Source organism: Galleria mellonella, unplaced genomic scaffold, assembly GCF_026898425.1.
Source record: "Galleria mellonella isolate WM207_F2 unplaced genomic scaffold, CSIRO_AGI_GalMel_v1 utg63, whole genome shotgun sequence".
NCBI lineage: Eukaryota > Metazoa > Arthropoda > Insecta > Lepidoptera > Pyralidae > Galleria > Galleria mellonella.
In genome coordinates, this window is record NW_026442130.1 from 5,017,214 (window position 1) to 5,037,716 (window position 20,503).

The following is a 20,503-nucleotide window of genomic DNA, read 5'->3' on the forward strand; positions in this document are numbered from 1 at the left end:
TCTAAACAACTTCTAATAACGGAAGGTATAGAGGTAGTTGAAAATAAGTTTTTTTCCTGTAATGAGATGGGCAAAGAAAATAAAGTAGTATAGCAATGGTGGAAGAAGTAGGAGGCGTATATTTTCACATGCGCATTATCGGAGAGAATTAGAAATTTTAATTGTATAAAGTTTTTGTATTTTATAGTTTTTACAAACATAAACAAAACCCATTTATGTGACCAATATATTTCGGAAGGTCAAGTCATCCTAATAGAATATCCTCATAAGTTAAACCCAATAATGTTTCTCCCCTATTTTTTTTTTGTGATTGAAAATACAAATAAACTATTGATTTACTTACTTTAATCAGTCTTAAAATTCTCCCTATGCGGAACACCCGGACGACTCGGAGTAAGGTGGGCGATATGGGCAGGTCAATCATGATGTCCTCCATCAGGATGCCGAGAATTGACGCCAGCACCAGCAAGAAGTCGAATACGTTCCACGGCACCGTGAAGTAATGGTAGCGGAGACCTATTATTTTTACTATCGCCTCTGAAATATAAAATAAATATATGTAAAATATAAAAGTAAGAGGGTCTAAGCAAACCTAGGATTGCCAATTAATTATCCAAGTTAATGAGAAAATATTTTGGAGATTGCAATACAGATGAAAATATGTAATAATTTTGGTAAAGGTAAACTCATCGTGCTTTTTGATAACATTTATTACATGGACTTATTGTTTATTCTTTTCTATTAATGATAACATATGGCTGTTTAAAAAAATTGAGCGTAAGTAAGAGTTGACAGTATTGACGTATTTAAAGAGGGATGGGGGTATGGGTCAGTTGAACCAGTTTTATCAATAAGTTCGTTCGTTATATCTAATACTGATTGATTCACTCGCGTGAATAAGTATATAAAATATCTTATGTGTTGGTTCATTCAAATTTGCTTAGCGACTTTAAATCTTTATGAACTTTTACATTTATAATATTACTAGGATATGGCGTTGACTGTACTATACCTACCCGGATACCATTTGTGGGTTTATTACACGTCGCGTAAACAAATGCGATAACTCCCAGAACAAAGTGGATCGTACGAGTGAATAAAGGGATGCGTCCTTTTACTTTGCATCATTTGTCGTATTCATATGGGACCAATATTTTCTTTACACTCTTCATTTTGTACTAGCAAATGCTCGTGACTTTGCGTTAAGTATTTTTTTAAAAAGTCCTCAGAGACCCATAGTGAGAGGTCTTTAGTACTGCGTACTAAAGAAATTCTATGTAAACTTAAGTGGATACTACTCAACTATCATCATCATCATGTCAGCTGCCGACCGTCCACTGCTAAACATAGATCTCTTCCTATAGGGGGGTTTTGTCAGTAGTTGTCGCGTTTAGCAGGCGGGTTGGCAACTGTAGTTAAGCGTTTGGTGAACTGTAATATTCATCCATAATCATAGAGCCCGATTTGGTTGGGTCAAGGAGAATTTGGGTTACTTTGGATCTATTAAAATAAACAGATATAAAACACTTATTACCATTATACATTACATATTATTAAATTTTGTTTTGGTTTACGTATTCTTACATAATTTTGTTTAAAAAAATACATCGTATATTTCTTTATCGCTTTAAACTAATAAATATTAAACAAGTAAATAATATTACGTATTGAATACGTGCTAAATGTGTTTGTATACCGATATAAATATTAGATAAACAGAAATTTATAAATAAATTACTTACCCAAACCGAAAACTGTCGTGAAAAACGCATTGCTGACTTCCAAAATAAAGAAAACCGAATGAGGTTGGTCGTAATGCTCGATTCCCATAGTGAGCATATTTAGAAATATCAAAACAAATATGGCGATCTCGAAACGGCGGGAGTTTGACAAATCGTAAAACATCGCCAGGAACTGATTGCGGGGTCTTTTGATCACCTTCTGTGGTTTTTTTCTACCTAACTTTTTCATAGCTGTGTAGTAATGTTTTTGGCTTTCTGTGAGAAACATTTCTAATACTCCGCCTTCGTACTGTAAAGGAGGTAACGTAATAGAAAAAAATATTTTAAAATAAATAATATCACTTATATTTGATACCAGTCAGATTTATTAATAGACGTTTGGATGTTTAGTAAAATGAACAAATGTATCCGTGTTTCAAATATGCCTAGTCCTCGTAGATGATATAATATTTATAGACTTGATTCTTTTTTCTTTTTATTCGATAAGTAAAGTTTTGAAGAACACTACTTTCTAGTTACAGAAACTATTGAAAGTATTTGTAACAAATACTCGTATACTATAATAATAGTTAAAGTTTTCTTTAAACTTATACTTTATACAAGTAGATAACATGAGCAACTTTAAGTTTATCTTAGTTCTACAATTTATTTTATTTTTAAACTTAATATATACTAAATATAAATTTTTAGAAGGTTACTTTAGAGTTGGTAATATGTAAGAAATACCCTCGTGTAACAGATATCTACAGTCTACGTTAACCGTTTACCATCAGGCAGGCTTATGCTAATTTATATCAACATAAAGAAGCAAATCTTTTATCTTATCTATATAAGAGAAAAAATATTAAAGCCTCACCTTTTTTTTGAGCATATTAAAATTATCTATAATTACTCCTATGAACAGATTCAGAGTGAAGAACGAACCGCACACGATGAATATAACGAAATAAATATAAGCGTATAGATTGGCTTCCCTTGCCGGCTGAAGGTCTACTCCTCTTGCGTCCACAGCATCCGCCATCACCTCCATCCAACCCTCGAAGGTAGCCACTTGGAACAGAGCTAAATATGCTATTCCCACGTGGTCGAATGATATCTTGGAGTTGATCCAAGAGAAATTATTGTAATAACACTCCCACTTATCGTTTACTATCTGCAAAAAAGATGTGTTCAAAAAGATTACATTTATATATTAACTGGACAACGGGAATTTAATGAACTTATTATGGTTTTGTATAATAGTGACAAGACAAACAAGGGTCGGTCACTATACTAAATTTAAAAAGCGTGTCTTGATGAATTCTGGGAGCTCTGCAATATTTGAGATACAGTAAGCTTTTTCAAACTAGGCTGTGCTGTATCGCTCAGAGGGCGCACAAAGACGAGAACCGAATATTACTGGATATCTACGGAGTCTACATGGGCAGAGTGAGGTGCTATCCGTATTGCGGGGTGAGAGGTTGCGACACGGGCACTGTATTTGCCCTGAAGATTTTCGTATGAATCAAAACAAAAAAAAAAAAACAACAACAAAATTAGCAATGATAATAAGTTCATTAAACATCCATTGTCCAATAATATATGTAAAAAATATAAAATGTATGGAAATAATGTATCTATGTTATAGTGTGAGTATGTCGAAAGTGTGTCGGTTGTAAAGATGACGAAATAGATGCATAGTGAGGAAGTGTAAGGATGTGTAAGGGAAAGGTGTATATAACCGATTATAATCTCTTTTATCATGATCAATCTTGTAGCGAAAGGAAAAATTAAAAGTTTAAGATCTCATCTTAAAGCTCTGCTGCTTCTTTTTATGTGTTTTATGGACACAATTACTTTTTCATTGTTTGAGATGACGACTGAACGCACCCTTCGCCATTTAGTTCTTTAATCAACAAGATTATGATGTTAACTTTATTATATTTCAATAAGATAAATAATATGACGTTGGTTTAATTTAGTTGTAATAAAAATAAATAATCCACGTTTTGAAAATTAACGTCATCTTTGACGAGTCATCTCCAGTTTTCGTGATAATTCAATTTAATACGGTAAAAGAAATATACTCACTCTAATAGCAGATATAATCGTAAATGAGAGAACAATTTGAATGTAGTCAACATTCAAATTGTTCTCTCCCTCTAGGAAAGCAGTAAGCGAGCTGATCACTGCTTTTTGGATTAATTCGGTTTGTTAACGGTGTTTATATACGAGTAATATTTTGGTCAAGAGATCGGGACTACTTTCAACTAAATAAGTTTTGTCTCAATAATAAATTTTATAATTTGTCTATTAACAAATTTTCGTTGGATAATTCTTAAGTCGCTAAGTAAGATTTCATTTCAAGTTCCTTAGAGAGCAAATCGATAAGTACATTATCGTCTTCGTCAGAAATAATTAAATTATTCTTGCATTTGAAGATAATGGAGGTTAATACCTTTGATCGTGCCTTCTTCAATGAAGCTAACTGTTGACTTTTAATATTCTTCTATTACATTATTTTAATTTTATAAGATTCTTTAACTACTTTATTTGAAAGTGTACCTAAGTTTTTTGCACGGATTATGTTATTGAAGACGCAATTTGATAATACAAATATTGTTTAATATTAATATGAAGTTTCTACCTCATGTATGAATGTAAGGTGAAATATATAATTCTTTTTATTGACTCACCTCTAAAGGCAAAAGTTCTCCTTCGTCGTCGACGCATTTGAAGAATTTTCCACCGAAGAACTGCACTCCCATTATAGAGAAAATTAACCAAAACACTAAACAAACTAATAATACATTAAAAATACTCGGGATTGCGTACATTAGGGCATTCACAACTATACGCATCCCTTGCCATCGAGATATCGCTCTCAATGGCCTTAAAGCACGTAGCGTTCTAAGCGATCTTAATACTTTAAGATTTTCATTCTCTTCTATTAACAAACTAAATACTGATACCTGCAAGAAGTCATGATTTATTAGCGGATTATTTAATACTAGTTACTACATACCTACCTAAGTTTCAATTTAAAATTTAAACTGGAGATAATATTCAAGCACATGCACAAAATTGTTAAATTGCAAAAATTTTGGGCTGAATTTATTTTAAACGGCTCGCAATGCATTCCAAAGATTAAAGTTTAGAGTAAAAGGTCATGATTAGATTACAAGCATTAGTAGAGAGTAGGTAAATATTATTAGGGATGAAAAAAACACTATACTTACAAACACTATAGTAAAGTCTAATAAAGTCCAAAAACTTGTGAAATATCTGAAAAACCCCAACGCTATCCACTTGAGGAACATTTCTATAACGAAGATCATGCAGAAACCAAGATTAGTCCAATACAAAATTTTCTTTAGCGGTTTGTTTTTCTCAAGATGGATGTCTTCAAAACATAGGGTTATGCTGGAGGCGAATATAAGCACTAGGACAAACCACTCGAAGGCAGGCGTATCAACGTAACGTAGGATGAAAGTACGGACTACCATCCAGCGCTGACCCATCTTTGTTTCGATGAATGTGTCCCAACATGGACACCTGTAAGGATAGATTTTATGGATAAAGAACATGTAGCGCGTATTGATTTATTAGCTAGTAGTCCATAATTTCATTTAAATACATACGCATCGTAACATTGACGGGGGTAGCAATCTTGGGGGACCTTCGGCTCCTTTTGTTTCCCAAATCCCGGAAAGTTTCCCATCGCGTCTACGTATTGGCCCTTGGAGTTTTTTCTCCCACCTACGGTTAATTCATCTACATATGAGACTAAAGTTTGCCACGGATGTTTCAGTTGTTCTTCATCGGGTTGTTTCACAGCTTCCTTACATATATTTGTGTTTGGTAGTTCCAGTACCGGCCTCCGCATTCGCTCTGGCGTTGTTTTACTGGATAACTGGGCCATTTCGTAGTGCTCATTCTCGTCTAAAAATATTAGTGATGAGTAACGCGTACTTTTATATCAATATCTAAATTTGATTGTACAAATTAACATACCCCTTGAATCTGATGGCTGCGTGTGATACCCTGAAGACATTTGGTTTAATAACTTTTGAGCTACGATTTGTTCTACAGGAGAGGTGTCTTCTAAATTTTCCTTGGAATCTTCTCTAATACTAGTTATTTTATGTTCAATTGCTAGATCACGAACGTCCTTTAAAGTTTCTTGACTGCCGTGATTAAAATTATTACCATGTTGATAAAGATGAGGATAAGCAAAATCTGAACCTACTGATATTGGCCTGTAAAATGAATATTAGCACAAAAATAGATATTTACTAATACGATTGAATACCTAAAATATTTGATTAGTATGCTATAAACTTGCCTATTCAAAGCTTCTTGATAACTATGGCTATAAATATTGTCATGTGGAAATAGGATTGTCTCTTGTATCGACGATGAGTACCGTTGCTCGCTCGGTATAGATATCTTCTTTTCTTTCATAGCACGCTGTTGCGTCATAAATTCAGTAACTAGTTCTTCTAACTTAGATTTTTTTTCAGTCTCTTTACTTCTCGATATAAGGAAACCCTTTTTTCTTACTATGGAACGTATTCTATCGAAACTTTTAGCTAATTTTGAATCCTCTCCTACTTCCTAAAATGAAAAAAGAACAAATTCTGAACTTACCGGATTTACTTGAAGCAAATTATATGAAAGTTAAATAAAATAAACCACGGCAATAATCACAATTAAATATTCCAGATAATTTTTATAAATAGTAGGCGCATCCGCCTACTATTTATAAAAATAATACGAGATGATCCATGAAAATACCAGTGTTTTTTAAAGTGCAAAATACAAAAGGTAAGGTAAGGTTACATTGATTGCATTTACCTCTTTCTTATTCTTAAGTTCCTCGCTGTTGAAGCTATTGAGCAGCAAGGCAAGGAAGAGGTTGAGCACCATGAAGTTCCCCATAACGAGCGCGGGCAGGAAGATGAAGAAACAGCTTTCGGCGCCGCTCGCTTGTTCTGCGCGCATGCAGTCCCACAAGGGCTCTATCCACTCGCCGCACAATATCCGGAATATCATCATGAACGAGTGGAAGAAGTCGTTGAAGTTCCACCTTTATTTCACCATTACAATAATTCGAAATGAAAAGTTAGATACAAGAATATTATGAGTATATATGAGAAACATTCAATACCAAATTTATTTTATTAAATTGTAGAAATAGAAAATTGATAAACCTTAATAGGTTTTTTTTTATTTATTAATTTTTTTTATTAAGTTTTATTAAGTTTTTTATTAATTAATAATTTTTACTATTACACTATAGTAGTTATTAAATTTCATTGATGTTTTGTTGACCTTTCGTTTAATTAAGAATAATTTGAGTTTGTTTCACAAAAAAAAATCCATCATGGCAAAACCAGTTATTTTGATTTATTATAAAAACTAAACTATTGAACCGATTTTGATAAAAAAATTTATCTGAAAGCATATATCATTTTAGATAAAAAAGAACTTTGAAAATCGGTTTATTAATGATGGAGTTATGAAGTAACAAACATTTATTTATTTAATTTTTATACCATTGTAAGTTAAACATATAGACATGTATATGAGGTATGTTTACTATAACTTAAATAATAAAGTTACCTGTAGCTCGTAACGCAGAAAACAGCAAGAAGTTTAAATAGGTTTTTTTTATTGATTATCGATTAGAAGAGATTAAAGTTACCTGGGCACAGGGTCAGGCTCGAACTTGTCCGGCGTATACGACTTGGAGAACAGTTGCATGCCGATAACAGCAAATATATAAATAACTATCACTAACACGAACGTCAAATTACCGAGAGCACCGATTGTCGATATTATAATACTCAACAACACTTTCATTGTAGTCCATGATTGAGCTAATTTTAACACTCGTAACTGAAACAATGTTACCAACATTATAAAAAAAAAATATTATTTTAATTTTAAAGTGTCATATAATCACAACAATCCCCTGGTATTTAAGCAATATTATCCTAAGAATACCCAGTATTATAAAGAAACCAAGCAAACATTTCGGGCCATAACCTAGTACACCCAGATCTGAGCCAATTCAGGAAAGTTCATCTCCTAAAGTGGCCATACCGGGAATCGTACCCGCAACCTCGTTTAAGCAAAGCAATGTGCCCACCATTACGTTACAGAGGTCATCTATTGCTTATTTTAAATGATTTAATTTTACAATCTAAAAGAGTAACTCACCAAACGAAGGCCCCGTAAAACAGATAGGCCATCAACGAGCTCAAATATTAGATCTAGAAGGCTGGCCGACACTATAATCAGGTCGAAAATATTCCAACCGCAGGCGAAGAAATCTTTACTCATCGCCATTACTTTCATCATACATTCTAAAGTAAATATAGATGTGAACACCTGAAAAGGTATATAAATATTATTTTAACAGTTCAGGAGATATGAAAAATGAATAATAAACATGGAACTGAGTTACCTTATTTCCTATATCTAAGGCCTGTCTAACATTTTCACTCATGCCATGATGCTCTAGAGCAAGGAAGAGTGTATTAAGAACTATACAAGTTGTAATAAATAATTCGAAAAGCGGATCTTTCACGATTCCATACAAGCAGTTCTGAAATTGGAGCCAGCCTTCGTAATCTATGCAGCAGGTGACGCAGCATTCACAGTTCCTATCCACGAGCTCATCTGTGATCAAATTAATCATTTTGTTACAATAAACAATCAATCTGTTAAGGATGTTTGACAAGATATATATAAGATATTGAACTTGGAGAGACAAAACTGAATAAAAAGACCAATATCAATGCAGCAAAAGCATAATGAAGCATATTAAAACTTTTTTCGATGCAAAGCTTACGTTTGCAAATTTATTTCATTTACATAGATCGTTATAGTAGTTAATAATGAAAAAAACTTTGGTCATGCAGTTAAAAGCGATAAATTGGGACTAAGAATCTAATTTCTAAGCAGGAAAATGCATGGTCAGAATTTAGATATGCCAATAGTAATAATTTTGAACTGCTTGTGTTTGAAGTGCATTTTGACAGTAGAGTAGTCCAAATTGTGGTAGTAAGATTAATTTCGATGTTTATATAATATGAATCGCATAGAAGTTTTAGAGAAACACACGTGATGGTGTAAGCGAACGTTTTGAAATGGACTTGAATGCGACTCTGAATAAGGCGACGAGACGACAGCAAGTCAACCAATCGCAAAGTCACCCTGCAGTCTTCCTGTGGGGAACAGGGGTGGACTGGGGGGAGAAGCGTTGGCGTTTGTGTTTACTAACCTGTGAAGTAAGTGCAATTTTGCTCGTAATTGCCCATATGAGTTTTGTGCGTGGCTGCCAATAAACTGAGCTCATTAATTTTCGTCGTCTCCGCTTGAGGGAGGTCGGGCGCGCGCTTGTATGGCCAGTCCGCCCCTGACGATATTAATGAGGGTAGAAGCGAGATTGCAATAGTGTTGTATTAAAACGCCCAATGAGGTGTTGCACATTGGGAAGTGAAGCTACTACTGAATGTTCAGCCATTAGAAACTCCCATTCATTTCCATTTTTGTGTTAATATGAATATGAATACTCAACAAAACGTATATTTAAAATACAAAGTATATGGAGAAGAATGGTCGATTCAGTGACATTAGCAGTACAATTTTGTTTTATTTGCAAGATGTAATTGCAGTGTCTACAATCTCTGTAGCTTTTTGAATTATTTATTACTATTAACTAACTAATAATCGTTTGTATATATACATGTCAATATCCATCAAGCTGCAGAGATTTTTGTGATGTCATTTGTTCAACGGATTATAGTTACGATTTCTATTATTATTTATAAAATAATGAGCAAATGACTCACAACTTATCGGAAAATTAGGTGTTTAAAAATTAGAGAGAAACCTTACATAATGCTTCTGAAATCCAAAGAAAATATCATCTGTTTGCAAATGTGAGTTGAAACAGAGTGAACAGTTAGATGTTTTGAAAGAGAAATAAGTACCTAAAACAATCTAAAATCCTCGTAATGAGATTGTAAAAATTTATTAATGATTTTCAAAAATTAATTTAGTATACTAGAAAATCGCAAAGAATGCAAGCACTGAAAGACTCTTAGTAGAAAGTTAGATATCCTAAGTATTAGAATTTGTACAATAGTAAGTTTTAAAATAGAGAAGATAATGCATGCATAGAATTTAGTAGCCAATATCTGACATTCACTTATTCTAATCTACGATGTATTTAAGAAAGACTTGTTACAATATTTTTATCCTAAATTAATGCAATTGTAGTGATTATGAATTCAGTCCTTGGTAAGTACCTAATTAGCTTTTGTGTTTGCAAAGCATTCATTTTTAACTGTGGCAGCTTTGTCATTTTCAGTGTTACTTTGTTCGTGCTTTCAGTGTCAAAGCCGTGCCAATCAAAGGATTATTTTGTGTGATGCAACCAAAATTATTATTTACAATTGAACGTCAACTTATCTAATTGTTTTTGACGTTTTTTGGTAGCATTACACTCTCTTTTGAGAATATAAGCTAGTGCGTTTAAGTGTATAGAATTTCGTTTACCTAGCACCACGATCTGATTGAGGTAGTCCGGATTTAATGGATATTTCTCTTGAATACTGTCCTTTTTTTCTGACTTCTTTTCTACTTTCTTCTCTATTTGCTTTTCTTTTTTATTATCGCTTCTTGGCATTGGTTGTTGTGTTTGACACTCCTGTAACTGTTGATTATTGCAAATTACAAGTAGGTAATATGAAACATAAATATGAGATTAAATATCCTTGTTAATTTAATAATCATTTTGATATAATGTAGAAATGGAAAAGATTGCCTCTGATCTCTAATCAAGACCTCTAATAAAAATCGCAAGCCTGAAACTTGGCTTATTGTTAATTGAGTTAATATGACTTTGTAACAAAATTACCTAAACAAGAATTCTCTACTTTCTTTTAATACATTATTTTATTGTTTCAATTAATTTGTATTTGATTTTATGTTAGTATCATAATATGTCTTTTTTAACAAATAATTATAACAGATAAATATTTATTATTATTATTTTTTTAATGGATGACAATGGGATATGGTAATCTGGCCTGCGCCATCCGCCAGTGGTACCAGTAACAAATGATGAATGCTCCATTATGGTGAATTACACAAGAATTAACCATTATGGTTTCCAAGGGGAACCGTGGGAAGGTCAACTTAATAGAACTTCTAGACTTTATTACTAACAATTAATTTCCCCCCTTACCTGATGCCCTTCACTCCTAGCCTATCATTACTGTTACGCAGGCGAGGTTACCATTGTATTTTTATTCCATATTTAAAATAAATGTATGAATGAGTATACTTTATTTGCTTTATATAATATAGCAATCGAGAGCAATCTTTTCAAGACAACCTTAGGGTAATGGACTAATTGTTGTATTAAGTAAAAAAAAAATAGGGTGCTCACCGGTTGTATTTGAGGCATCGGCATTGACATCGGAGCGGGCATGGGCATGGGTACAGACGTGGGCATGGGGGTGGGCGGGTGCAGGTGCGGGTTCAGTGGCGGCGGCGGCGGCAGCAGGCGGCGCGGGTGGTGCGGGTGTGGCGCCTGGTCGTCGGAGGTGTGCTCGCCGTCGTCGTGGTCGTCCACCACGCCGGAGTCGTCTAGGGACGACTCCCGGTTATTGCTGTGGTCGCTCAGTTGGCGGCCCGCCGCGCTTAGTGCGCCACGACCTGAGGTAAGTTCTGGTTTCGCATTTTCAGACTTTGTAAATATTACAAATATATCTACAAGTCCGTGTGTATTCATGTTTTTAGTATATTATTTAATTGTAGATTTTCTTTTTTTTTCATTTCTGTATTTTTACGTGTATGGTTTATTTTAGTTAACTAACTACATAAACATCTACTGTTGTATATGTTTCGGTACTCGTTGTCTATTTTCACACAACATAAAAAAATTAACCGTAATTTTTTTTAATGACTGTCTGTACCAAAATAAAATAAATAAATAATTTTGCTTTATACTGGACGCTTTATAATTTACCGTATCACCACAATATAACGAATTACTTTTTATACTTTTTACATTATACTATCACTTTATGTCACGGTACGATATAAATGAAAAGCATAATCACACATGATATCGTTTTACAGAAAATTGAAGCCTTCTTCGCACCGTTGCATTTATTTTACTTTCCCATTATATTACGAAGATAAAGATCAAGGTATATAGGTACCTACTGCGCCACAGTGAATTATAAGAGCTATCCATTTTATGTATCTCTGTTTAACCTACCTACACTTAGTACTTATGAAACTGGATGTATTATAATTTGCAATTTTATGAATTTATTAGCCTATTATATAAGTTTATTAGCAAAATTATTCTTAATCTTTTTCGGTATTTATTGTCTATGTTTTTATTGTTTCTGTTTTATTTTTCATAGTTATTTAGTCTCAATAACTATTGTTCTGTACACCAAGCAATTTAGAAAGGAATACTTGTTAATTGGCTTGATCAAAAATCGAACCCGAGACATCATTTACACAGTGCGAGGTATTTCGTATTACTGTGCACTTTGTATGCTTTTATTAGAATATCTAAATTTATTTTGTGTTTAAAAATAAACAAGACATTATATGTGTAGACACGTTACCTAAAGCTATGTCTGGGTGCAGCGTGTGAGGTGGCGGCGGCGGAGGCGGCGGCGCGGACGGCAGCGGCGGCGATGTACTCGGGGTCACCGACCGCGACCGAGACCTCGATCGGGACCTGTAAGAGTATATAAAGGGAGAAATAAATAAAGAAGTATGATAAAAGCAGAAGCAATAAATAATCATAACCAATACATTGACCGTCCGCTACATTGGTTGCGTAGCCATGATAAAAAATATATTGTGGATATATTATGGATTCTCAATCCCAAATATTATGTAATTACGTATATCGTCATAGTCGTAGAATACTGACGGATCTTTATATGTAATATTCGTCAGATCAGTCAGTATTCTACGACTATGACGATATATGAAATTTCATAACGGTTAAAGCAAGAATAATAATAGTAAGGTAATATTATAAATAGAAAAGCGAATTTCTTTATCTTTGGTGTCTTATAGATCAAACAATCCCTGTAAAGGGTTAAAATATAATTTATTTATTTATTATATTACATCTATTGGGTGAGCTTTACAGTCTTCCAATACGCTCACCCAGGAATTATATGCTCTTATGTACCAGAAAAATGAGATAAGTATGAAGAAATATATTTTGCTCTTCAATACTACAGCGACTTCAGCCGTGAATACACACATATACAGTGATGATATGTTTCGTAAATATTAAAAGTCATTTGAGCTTATATAGAACCGTGTGTCTACAAATAGATTTTGCTTCATAATGACCAGTTGTTTTTACTCCACAATGAAGAATGAACACGCTCACACAACATTATTATGGAACTAACTAACTTTCATATGAAAAAAAAAAACAAAAATTGAAACGAATTAAGAAATACAGTTTTTTAGACAGAGATATAAAGAGAAATGGGTATCCCTTCCATATGTTGGATGTTACTTAACATATGTAGCTGATTAATACTGACCAATGTATATAATTCGGTGGTGGCTTTAATATCGACTTATGTATTTAGCTTTTCAGGTCTAACCAACTTAATTTGAAGACTAATTCAATTTTAACATTTAATTACACGAATTCGAAATTTGCCTGTTAATTATAGGTATAATGTTACTTAAAACAGTTTGGTACTTTAATTGGTAAGCTGGTTTGACCTATGGAGAAATTTGTCTAATGTATTAATAATTTCAGTACAAGGTAGTACTCAACTAGTGCCTAGTATAATAGTGAAAGATTGCAAAGAAAGTTTGTTGAAGCATTTCCGCACTTAGCCTCGTATATGGGTGTGATTTTTTCGTGATAATGTGGTTATTATAGACTGTGCTAGATATACAAATATTATTAAAATACGAGAGCTTAATGGCTGAAGTTTTTGCCGTGAATTAGCTAGATAATATCAATGACCTATAAAATATGCAGTTCGTTGGTATTTGCATTAAGGTTACGATTTGCGAAAGTTTTTAAAGATTTTAATTGATTTCTGCTAACTTTCGAATCTGAACTTAGTTGTTAGATGACAGACAATTTATATACTGACTTATTACTGCGATCCTTTCTGCCTGCCCTTTAACCTGACTCGGGGTTAATATATATTGCAAATGATATTCTCAGATGGCGGACTAAAAATGGAATGTGATATTTTCTGAGTTCATCTAATATATTTCTGACTGTTCATTCCCTCATATCTTCTGAACGGCTGGATGGTTTTCAATAATAAAGGTAACGCGATGTATTGGTTGTGAGAACCGGAGTGTCACTAGATAGGTATATTTTTTATTCATATTTATATTTCTCTTTAAGGGTAATATGGTATATATAATACAAAAAAAAAATATACATGCAGGACGTCCAATGTCATTTTGTTGAATTAAAACAATTTAAGATATAGCTCTATAAAAAAAGATTACAATCAGAACAAAATTAGAAAAATAAATCGATTGCAAAAATAATCATCGAAGTTAGAAAAGGCGTACCGCAATCGCAAGAAAAATATATTTGTAATGCGAATTTTCTCTTTTTTAAAGAAAAAAAAATACAGTAAAGCACGGCAATATTTATTAGATTCATATCACAAATGCTGCAAAATACGCGATGCGAACAAAAGTAATTGACTTTCCTTTGACTAGACCCTTGACAATTCGTGCCATTTTCTTACAACTTCGTTAGCAGTTGGCCAATAAATAATGGTTGGTAGCATTACATAATCTTATATATAAGCTAACTTTGCATTTAATTTTCAAGATAATATCGTTAGTTCATAGTGGACATAAGATTTATGTAAACTATATTTCTTTACGTTTACACTCATTTGTCTTTATTTCGTAAGAGACTTGGCACGAAGATTCAGTTACAACTTATTTAAGTTGTAGTATATAATATGTATGTATGTAGTATATAATAGTATTTACTATAGACAGTATCTAGTATTACAGATTATATCAGTATGGAGTATCACTAGTTACGAAGTACACTTGTTTTTAAACATTTTAGCACCCACAACGTAGGCATATTAATCATAAAGTATCAACTTTAAGATTTTGTTTTACAAAAAGTCTAGTTAGTTCACAAAAGAATAATCAAAATTGTAATTGACGAAAATAATAATAAATAATAAATGCCATACTATAATATCAGACACCAATCGCCTAGTCTTCGAGTTAGGAAATGATTGGTATCCCCAAATGATCATCATCCCAGAATATCCAGAAAATTCAAATTAAAAAAGAAAGACAGTTAAAAAAGAAAGCAGCTTACAAGTAAGTAGTTTATTCATATACATCTTACTTTTACTCTTTCTAAACCTTTCTTTTCAAAATTATTTGTATCTACTAGTATAACAGAATTTAAAGGTAAATCCAATAACTGAGGCTGTTGTTATATAAATTGAACTAAGAACTTTACTCCTAACCGGCGAGCCACGTTTTCGGTTCAAACATAGATAGGTTAAAGTGATTAGAATCCCAAGCGACTGTACTGAAATCCTAGTCTGCTTCGACGAGAGTAAATTCAATAAGTCCGAGTACTCGACACCGGCCGCAAATTCACTAAACTACTTTTATTTATTTATGTATTTCCAATACATAGGTATTGGAGATTTCTTTATTTTATTATTTCAATTAAGTGTAATCACATGATATGCGATTTACTGTTTTAATTTGCCCTTTAAACTCGTGATATGTACTCGGTATGTGTAAAAATGCACCATGAGCTTGTTAGTTCCAAAAATATAATAATATTGAGATTACATAATAAGCATACATTTGTAGCATATTACTGGCCATAATAATCTGTCTTTTATATTTTTATATTGATTTTCTATTGACTTATGTTTTTACAATTCTGTCACGGATAGCTTTTATGTTTTCTTACCGATGAAAACGTGATAAAAGAGAACTACAATATTGAGCATTTTATTTATCAAACCGTTTCTCTTAACATTTTCATCTTAACCTAACGGTTTTAATATTGGAATTATTTATGTCGGCTTTACTAACGTTTTAAATTCGGGGATGCACAACTAGTTTCGAACCTAATAGGAGCTCTTATTCATGAGCGCTGTTTACGGCTGTGTCGCAAGTAGTACAAGTAATTAAAATACAACAATAGTTATTATTCAGCTTTAACATTATTTTTAATTGTAATTTTTCAGAATAAAGGGACTGAGGTAATATTCATCTTAGTACAAAATAAACGAACCCTTCCGAGCAAATGATTTATCTGTTTCCACGATATTTGAATGATTTGTTTTTTTGAGAATCAACCTATTGGGCACAGGTGCCATACTGAAAACATTATGGGGAATGGGCAAGGGCTTAACAAAAACATGACTACCTTGCAGTCAATGTCCGACTTTATCTGGTTGCATACAATTTTAGATTATAAAGGTATTAACAATTAACTTTTAACAAGTGAATGTGATTGAGAAGTGATTGTATTATAATAGTACCTGTTGTAACCTTTATTAAAAAAAGGTTAATCTACACTAATAATATAAAGAAGAAAGATTTGTATTTTTGTGTGTATGTTTGTAATGAATAAACTCAAAAACTACTTTGCCGATTTCAAAAATTCTTTCACCATTAGAAAGCTACATTCACCCTGAGTAACATATTATTTTATACATATTTATTGCTAGGAAAGATTAGGGGATCCTTACTAAAACTTTAGTAACGTAACTCAAGGTGTAAAAAATGCTATAAAATATTTTTCGTCGCATGCGTTACGGAAACTGTTGGTGATAGAACAAAAGTGTGTTCTACAATATTGAAGAAAATATCAATAACTATAAAAAAAACTTCGCGATACTATATATCTAACTATTATCGTTATGCTACAATAACCAGTTTTTAAAATGTTGTAAAAATGTTTACCCGTGCGAAGCTGGGACAGGACGCTAGTACGTTAAATAAAATATATAAGTTTTTGGCAGTTATCATCGTATTTATTTTACACTAGTTCTTATTTCATCGTGATTGGTTAAGCCGTCAAGGCGTTATAAGGTAACATACAAATAAACAAAATCACTTTCACATTTATAATATTAGTAAGAATTAGTAAAGATGAGTACTATCATTATGTAACTTATACCATTTTTACAACTGAGATTAATTATTCTATGTATGGGGGTAAAGAGATTGTTAGTAATGATGTCTAATAGCTCCATTGCTAGCAATATATCCTCTTAGGTCGACCTTCACGCGGTTCCCCCTGGAATCCAACATGGTTAATTTTTGTCAAATTCATCATGGTGGACCAACTGACCTGCATTCATTCTCACCTATCATTTTCCACTGGTGCCCCACCGGTGTATACCGATACCGGGCAGGGTTACCATTCCATTATCACCCATTAAAAAAAACATCCTATGTATAAAAATTCATCAAGTTGTTTTTACTACATGATCAAAAATCTCTAAGTATACATAGGTATGTATACTACGAGTTTAATATACTAGAAAAATATTACCATTCTTTCGTCAGTAGTCGGATGGAAAGAAAAAGAAAATTAACCAGTATAATCCTTAATAGTTTATGGCGAACACCGCGGTCTGAACGTGATTTGAATATTGGAGTTTTATAAGAATATTTTCTAGGAGTTCACTTTTGAATTTCAATTCAGCCATCCAGACTGATAAGTACCTAGGTATCGTGGAAAACAAGCAGCTTACTTGTTTTCCACTATTGAAAAGATGTTTGCATAAAAATTACCTAACTATGTTTTGAATTTTAAAACTATATTGAATGGTTTTATAAACGCGACTGAGTTCTATGGTTCAAGAAATAATTTTTGCCGTGAATTTTTACGCCCACGACTATGTTTTTATTTCTTTGCTTATAATATTTTTTGTACGATAAGAAAATAATGGTATTAATAAAAAAAATAATAAAAAAAAAACAAAGAAATTTTATAACACTAAATAGATATTGTAATTTTTTTGTGGCATATTTTATATAACCCGTCTAAATTTAATCTAGGTTTGGTCATGACCTGCATGCTCAATTCACTATGCTGTGAAGCATAGTGAATTGAGGCGTACGTTATTATTTCTGTCTTAAGCATAGAGTAACCAATAACATTTCTGACCTAAGAGGCAAAATATTTAGTTTTTAGGATTGGTAAAGCTCGAGAGACTCAGTAGAGACTATTCTAATATATATATATATATATATATATATATATATATATATATATATATATATATATATATATATAATACAATAGTATGTTCTATCATAAGAGTTCTCATCTTTTTTATCTTTGAAAATAACGAAAATAATGACAAAAAATAATAATTGCAAAAGGCGATGTCTTTAATGCTCATATCAAATACACAAAAATCTGCTTGACAGTTTATATTTACGTAAATTTATGAAATTCAAATTATTAAAAAATTACAATTATTTATTTCTCGCCTGTTCTTTTTCGCTTAACTTGCATTCAGAATAGTTTGTAGAATTATAAAAATTAAATTGAATAGTCAATTATCAAATGTTTATATTTGAGTTTCTTTCTTTTTTAAATATATATACCGTGGCTGTTTCATTTCGTGTTATATCCGATTCGTTAACTTTATCTAATTTCTACAATCTCATCCTCGCTGAATATATATTACTTATTCAAAAAGATAGCTAGCTGGCTAACTAAAGAACAAGAGTATTTCATTAAGGTTCTAGTACAGTTAACTTAGTCCTAATCTAATATCGAGCTCTCGTTAGACCGCGACTTGTTCTTGTGTTTGTTATTTTATAAGATGCTCTTTGTCTCTGTTTTTATTAACTGTTTGAGATTTTAAAATAAACGTCTTTTGCATGGTCTTTTTATAAGATTGCATAACAACAAGATATATTTAACAAATAGTTATAAATATTTTTGCAATAGTCATTCGTGAACAACATTGCTTCACTGAATTTTGAGATTAACCATAAAAATAAATGATTTGTCTTTATATAAACGGACATGATTTTGATAATAAATCGAAATTTGATATATAAACATAAGGTATAGGCAAAAATATTGCGATAGTACTAAATTCTTACATAATAGATATTATAACACTTCTGTGGGCCCCATATCAGTAGGTATGGGCCATATGTTACCGTTGAGTGATAAATGCCGGTGAAGCTTTCGGCTGCGGGCAATATCTGAACCTAAGTATTTCTCCCCGATTTGACTTTATAATCAAATCAGTGGAAATGTTTAGATACAGATCGCTGTATTATTTAAGAATACTTATTATAACATCTATTTTACCGTTTTATGATATATATATATATATATATATATATATATATATATATATATATATATATATATATATATATATATATATATATATATATATATATATATATATATATATATATATGTTTTTATAACTACCTTATAACGCAGTCTCTTTTAGAATCCATTCATCCTAATCTTTAGATTGTTCCTAATCTTTAATTGTAATTTTAATTTTATTTGACATTTTTATTATTTTATTATTTGTAGTAGCTTTATTGACTGTTTGTAATGCATGACCAAAGTGACACTTCGTACTAATAGTGATTTATTGTATATGTAATTGAAAATTAAATATATGATGTACCTGTATAAAATAGAAAATGGATAAATTCAATAATTAATATTTGCATGCCATTTGATGTGGCGAAACATAATGGACATCTTATAAACTTCACAAATGTAACACCTTTTCTACAATGTTTCTAGCAAATAAATTTCATTTCATTTCATTTCATTTCATTAGAAATAATATAAGCTTCAAATTTTTTCTAACATAAAAAATCTTTATATAACTGGATCGAAGTATAAGTGAAAATAATTTTAGTAATGATGGTTCAAAAATTTTTTCAATGTATCCATTTACAACTTTTTACGAAGCTTTAAAATGATGAACTGATGTGAGAATAATTACTACAATACAGTCTGACATGTATCTGATTTACTGTGTCTATAATTGATGACTGATGATTGTTGTACTTATTGAATACAATTTAAGAATGTTTTTAATTCTATTTACTGCGATGGTAAAAGAACCATTTTTGATAATATTAAAAACTTTTACGTTATATACACTCCTTATACACACGTATAATAGCGTATTTACTAATTTATTGTTAGGCTAATTTTTGGGACATTATTGTATTAAAATGTTAAAGGTTTCTAAATTTATACAGTGGTAAATATAAATTTAAATATTCAAGTTCTAATTTAGTGGTAATTTATTAAAGGAGTAGTATTTGTTTCACGTTTAAACATTTTTTTTTTATAATTAATTAAAGTAAAATGATTAAATGTCTGAATATTCATTACTGTATTATTTTAATTTTTTCCTGTCGCAACAAAAGTAAGTTTCAAAGTAGGTACAATTAAAAAAACTATCCATACTTGGGTTCTAAAGAGTATTCGATTATTATATTTCGATTCGATTATTCGAGTATTCATATTTTGATTTCTATTATTTTTAATGAATACTGAAATATTCGAATATAAAAAATGCCCATGTGTCACTAGTAGAAAAATAAAAAAAAAATTGAATAAAACAAAAAGTAGGCAATTCAATGAGTTTCCAGGCAATGGTGGCGATAATAAAATCAGAAGACATTATTCAAGATGTCACCAAACGGTGTAAGATAGA

At 31.7% G+C, this 20,503-nt stretch overlaps 1 protein-coding gene across 7 annotated transcripts in view; it reads right to left on the reverse strand.

Moving 5' to 3' along the window:
- The window catches only part of LOC113521796 (sodium channel protein 60E), a 211,514-nt gene that overhangs the window by 12,278 nt on the left and 178,733 nt on the right, over positions 1-20,503 (reverse strand). For 4 of the 7 annotated variants that reach the window (XM_052899904.1, XM_052899903.1, XM_052899909.1 and 1 more), the window contains exons 9-24: positions 12,386-12,501; positions 11,188-11,456; positions 10,293-10,449; positions 9,013-9,147; positions 8,194-8,408; positions 7,947-8,117; positions 7,429-7,622; positions 6,579-6,810; positions 6,067-6,338; positions 5,736-5,980; positions 5,363-5,663; positions 4,961-5,276; positions 4,418-4,693; positions 2,599-2,895; positions 1,743-2,031; positions 344-537 (exon numbers count right to left, since the gene is read on the reverse strand). In XM_052899904.1, the coding sequence (XP_052755864.1) occupies positions 344-537; positions 1,743-2,031; positions 2,599-2,895; positions 4,418-4,693; positions 4,961-5,276; positions 5,363-5,663; positions 5,736-5,980; positions 6,067-6,338; positions 6,579-6,810; positions 7,429-7,622; positions 7,947-8,117; positions 8,194-8,408; positions 9,013-9,147; positions 10,293-10,449; positions 11,188-11,456; positions 12,386-12,501 (3,679 nt within the window). The remainder of the gene's footprint in view (positions 1-343; positions 538-1,742; positions 2,032-2,598; positions 2,896-4,417; positions 4,694-4,960; positions 5,277-5,362; positions 5,664-5,735; positions 5,981-6,066; positions 6,339-6,578; positions 6,811-7,428; positions 7,623-7,946; positions 8,118-8,193; positions 8,409-9,012; positions 9,148-10,292; positions 10,450-11,187; positions 11,457-12,385; positions 12,502-20,503) is intronic. The other 3 variants (XM_052899906.1, XM_052899905.1, XM_052899907.1) reach the window with 3 other exon arrangements.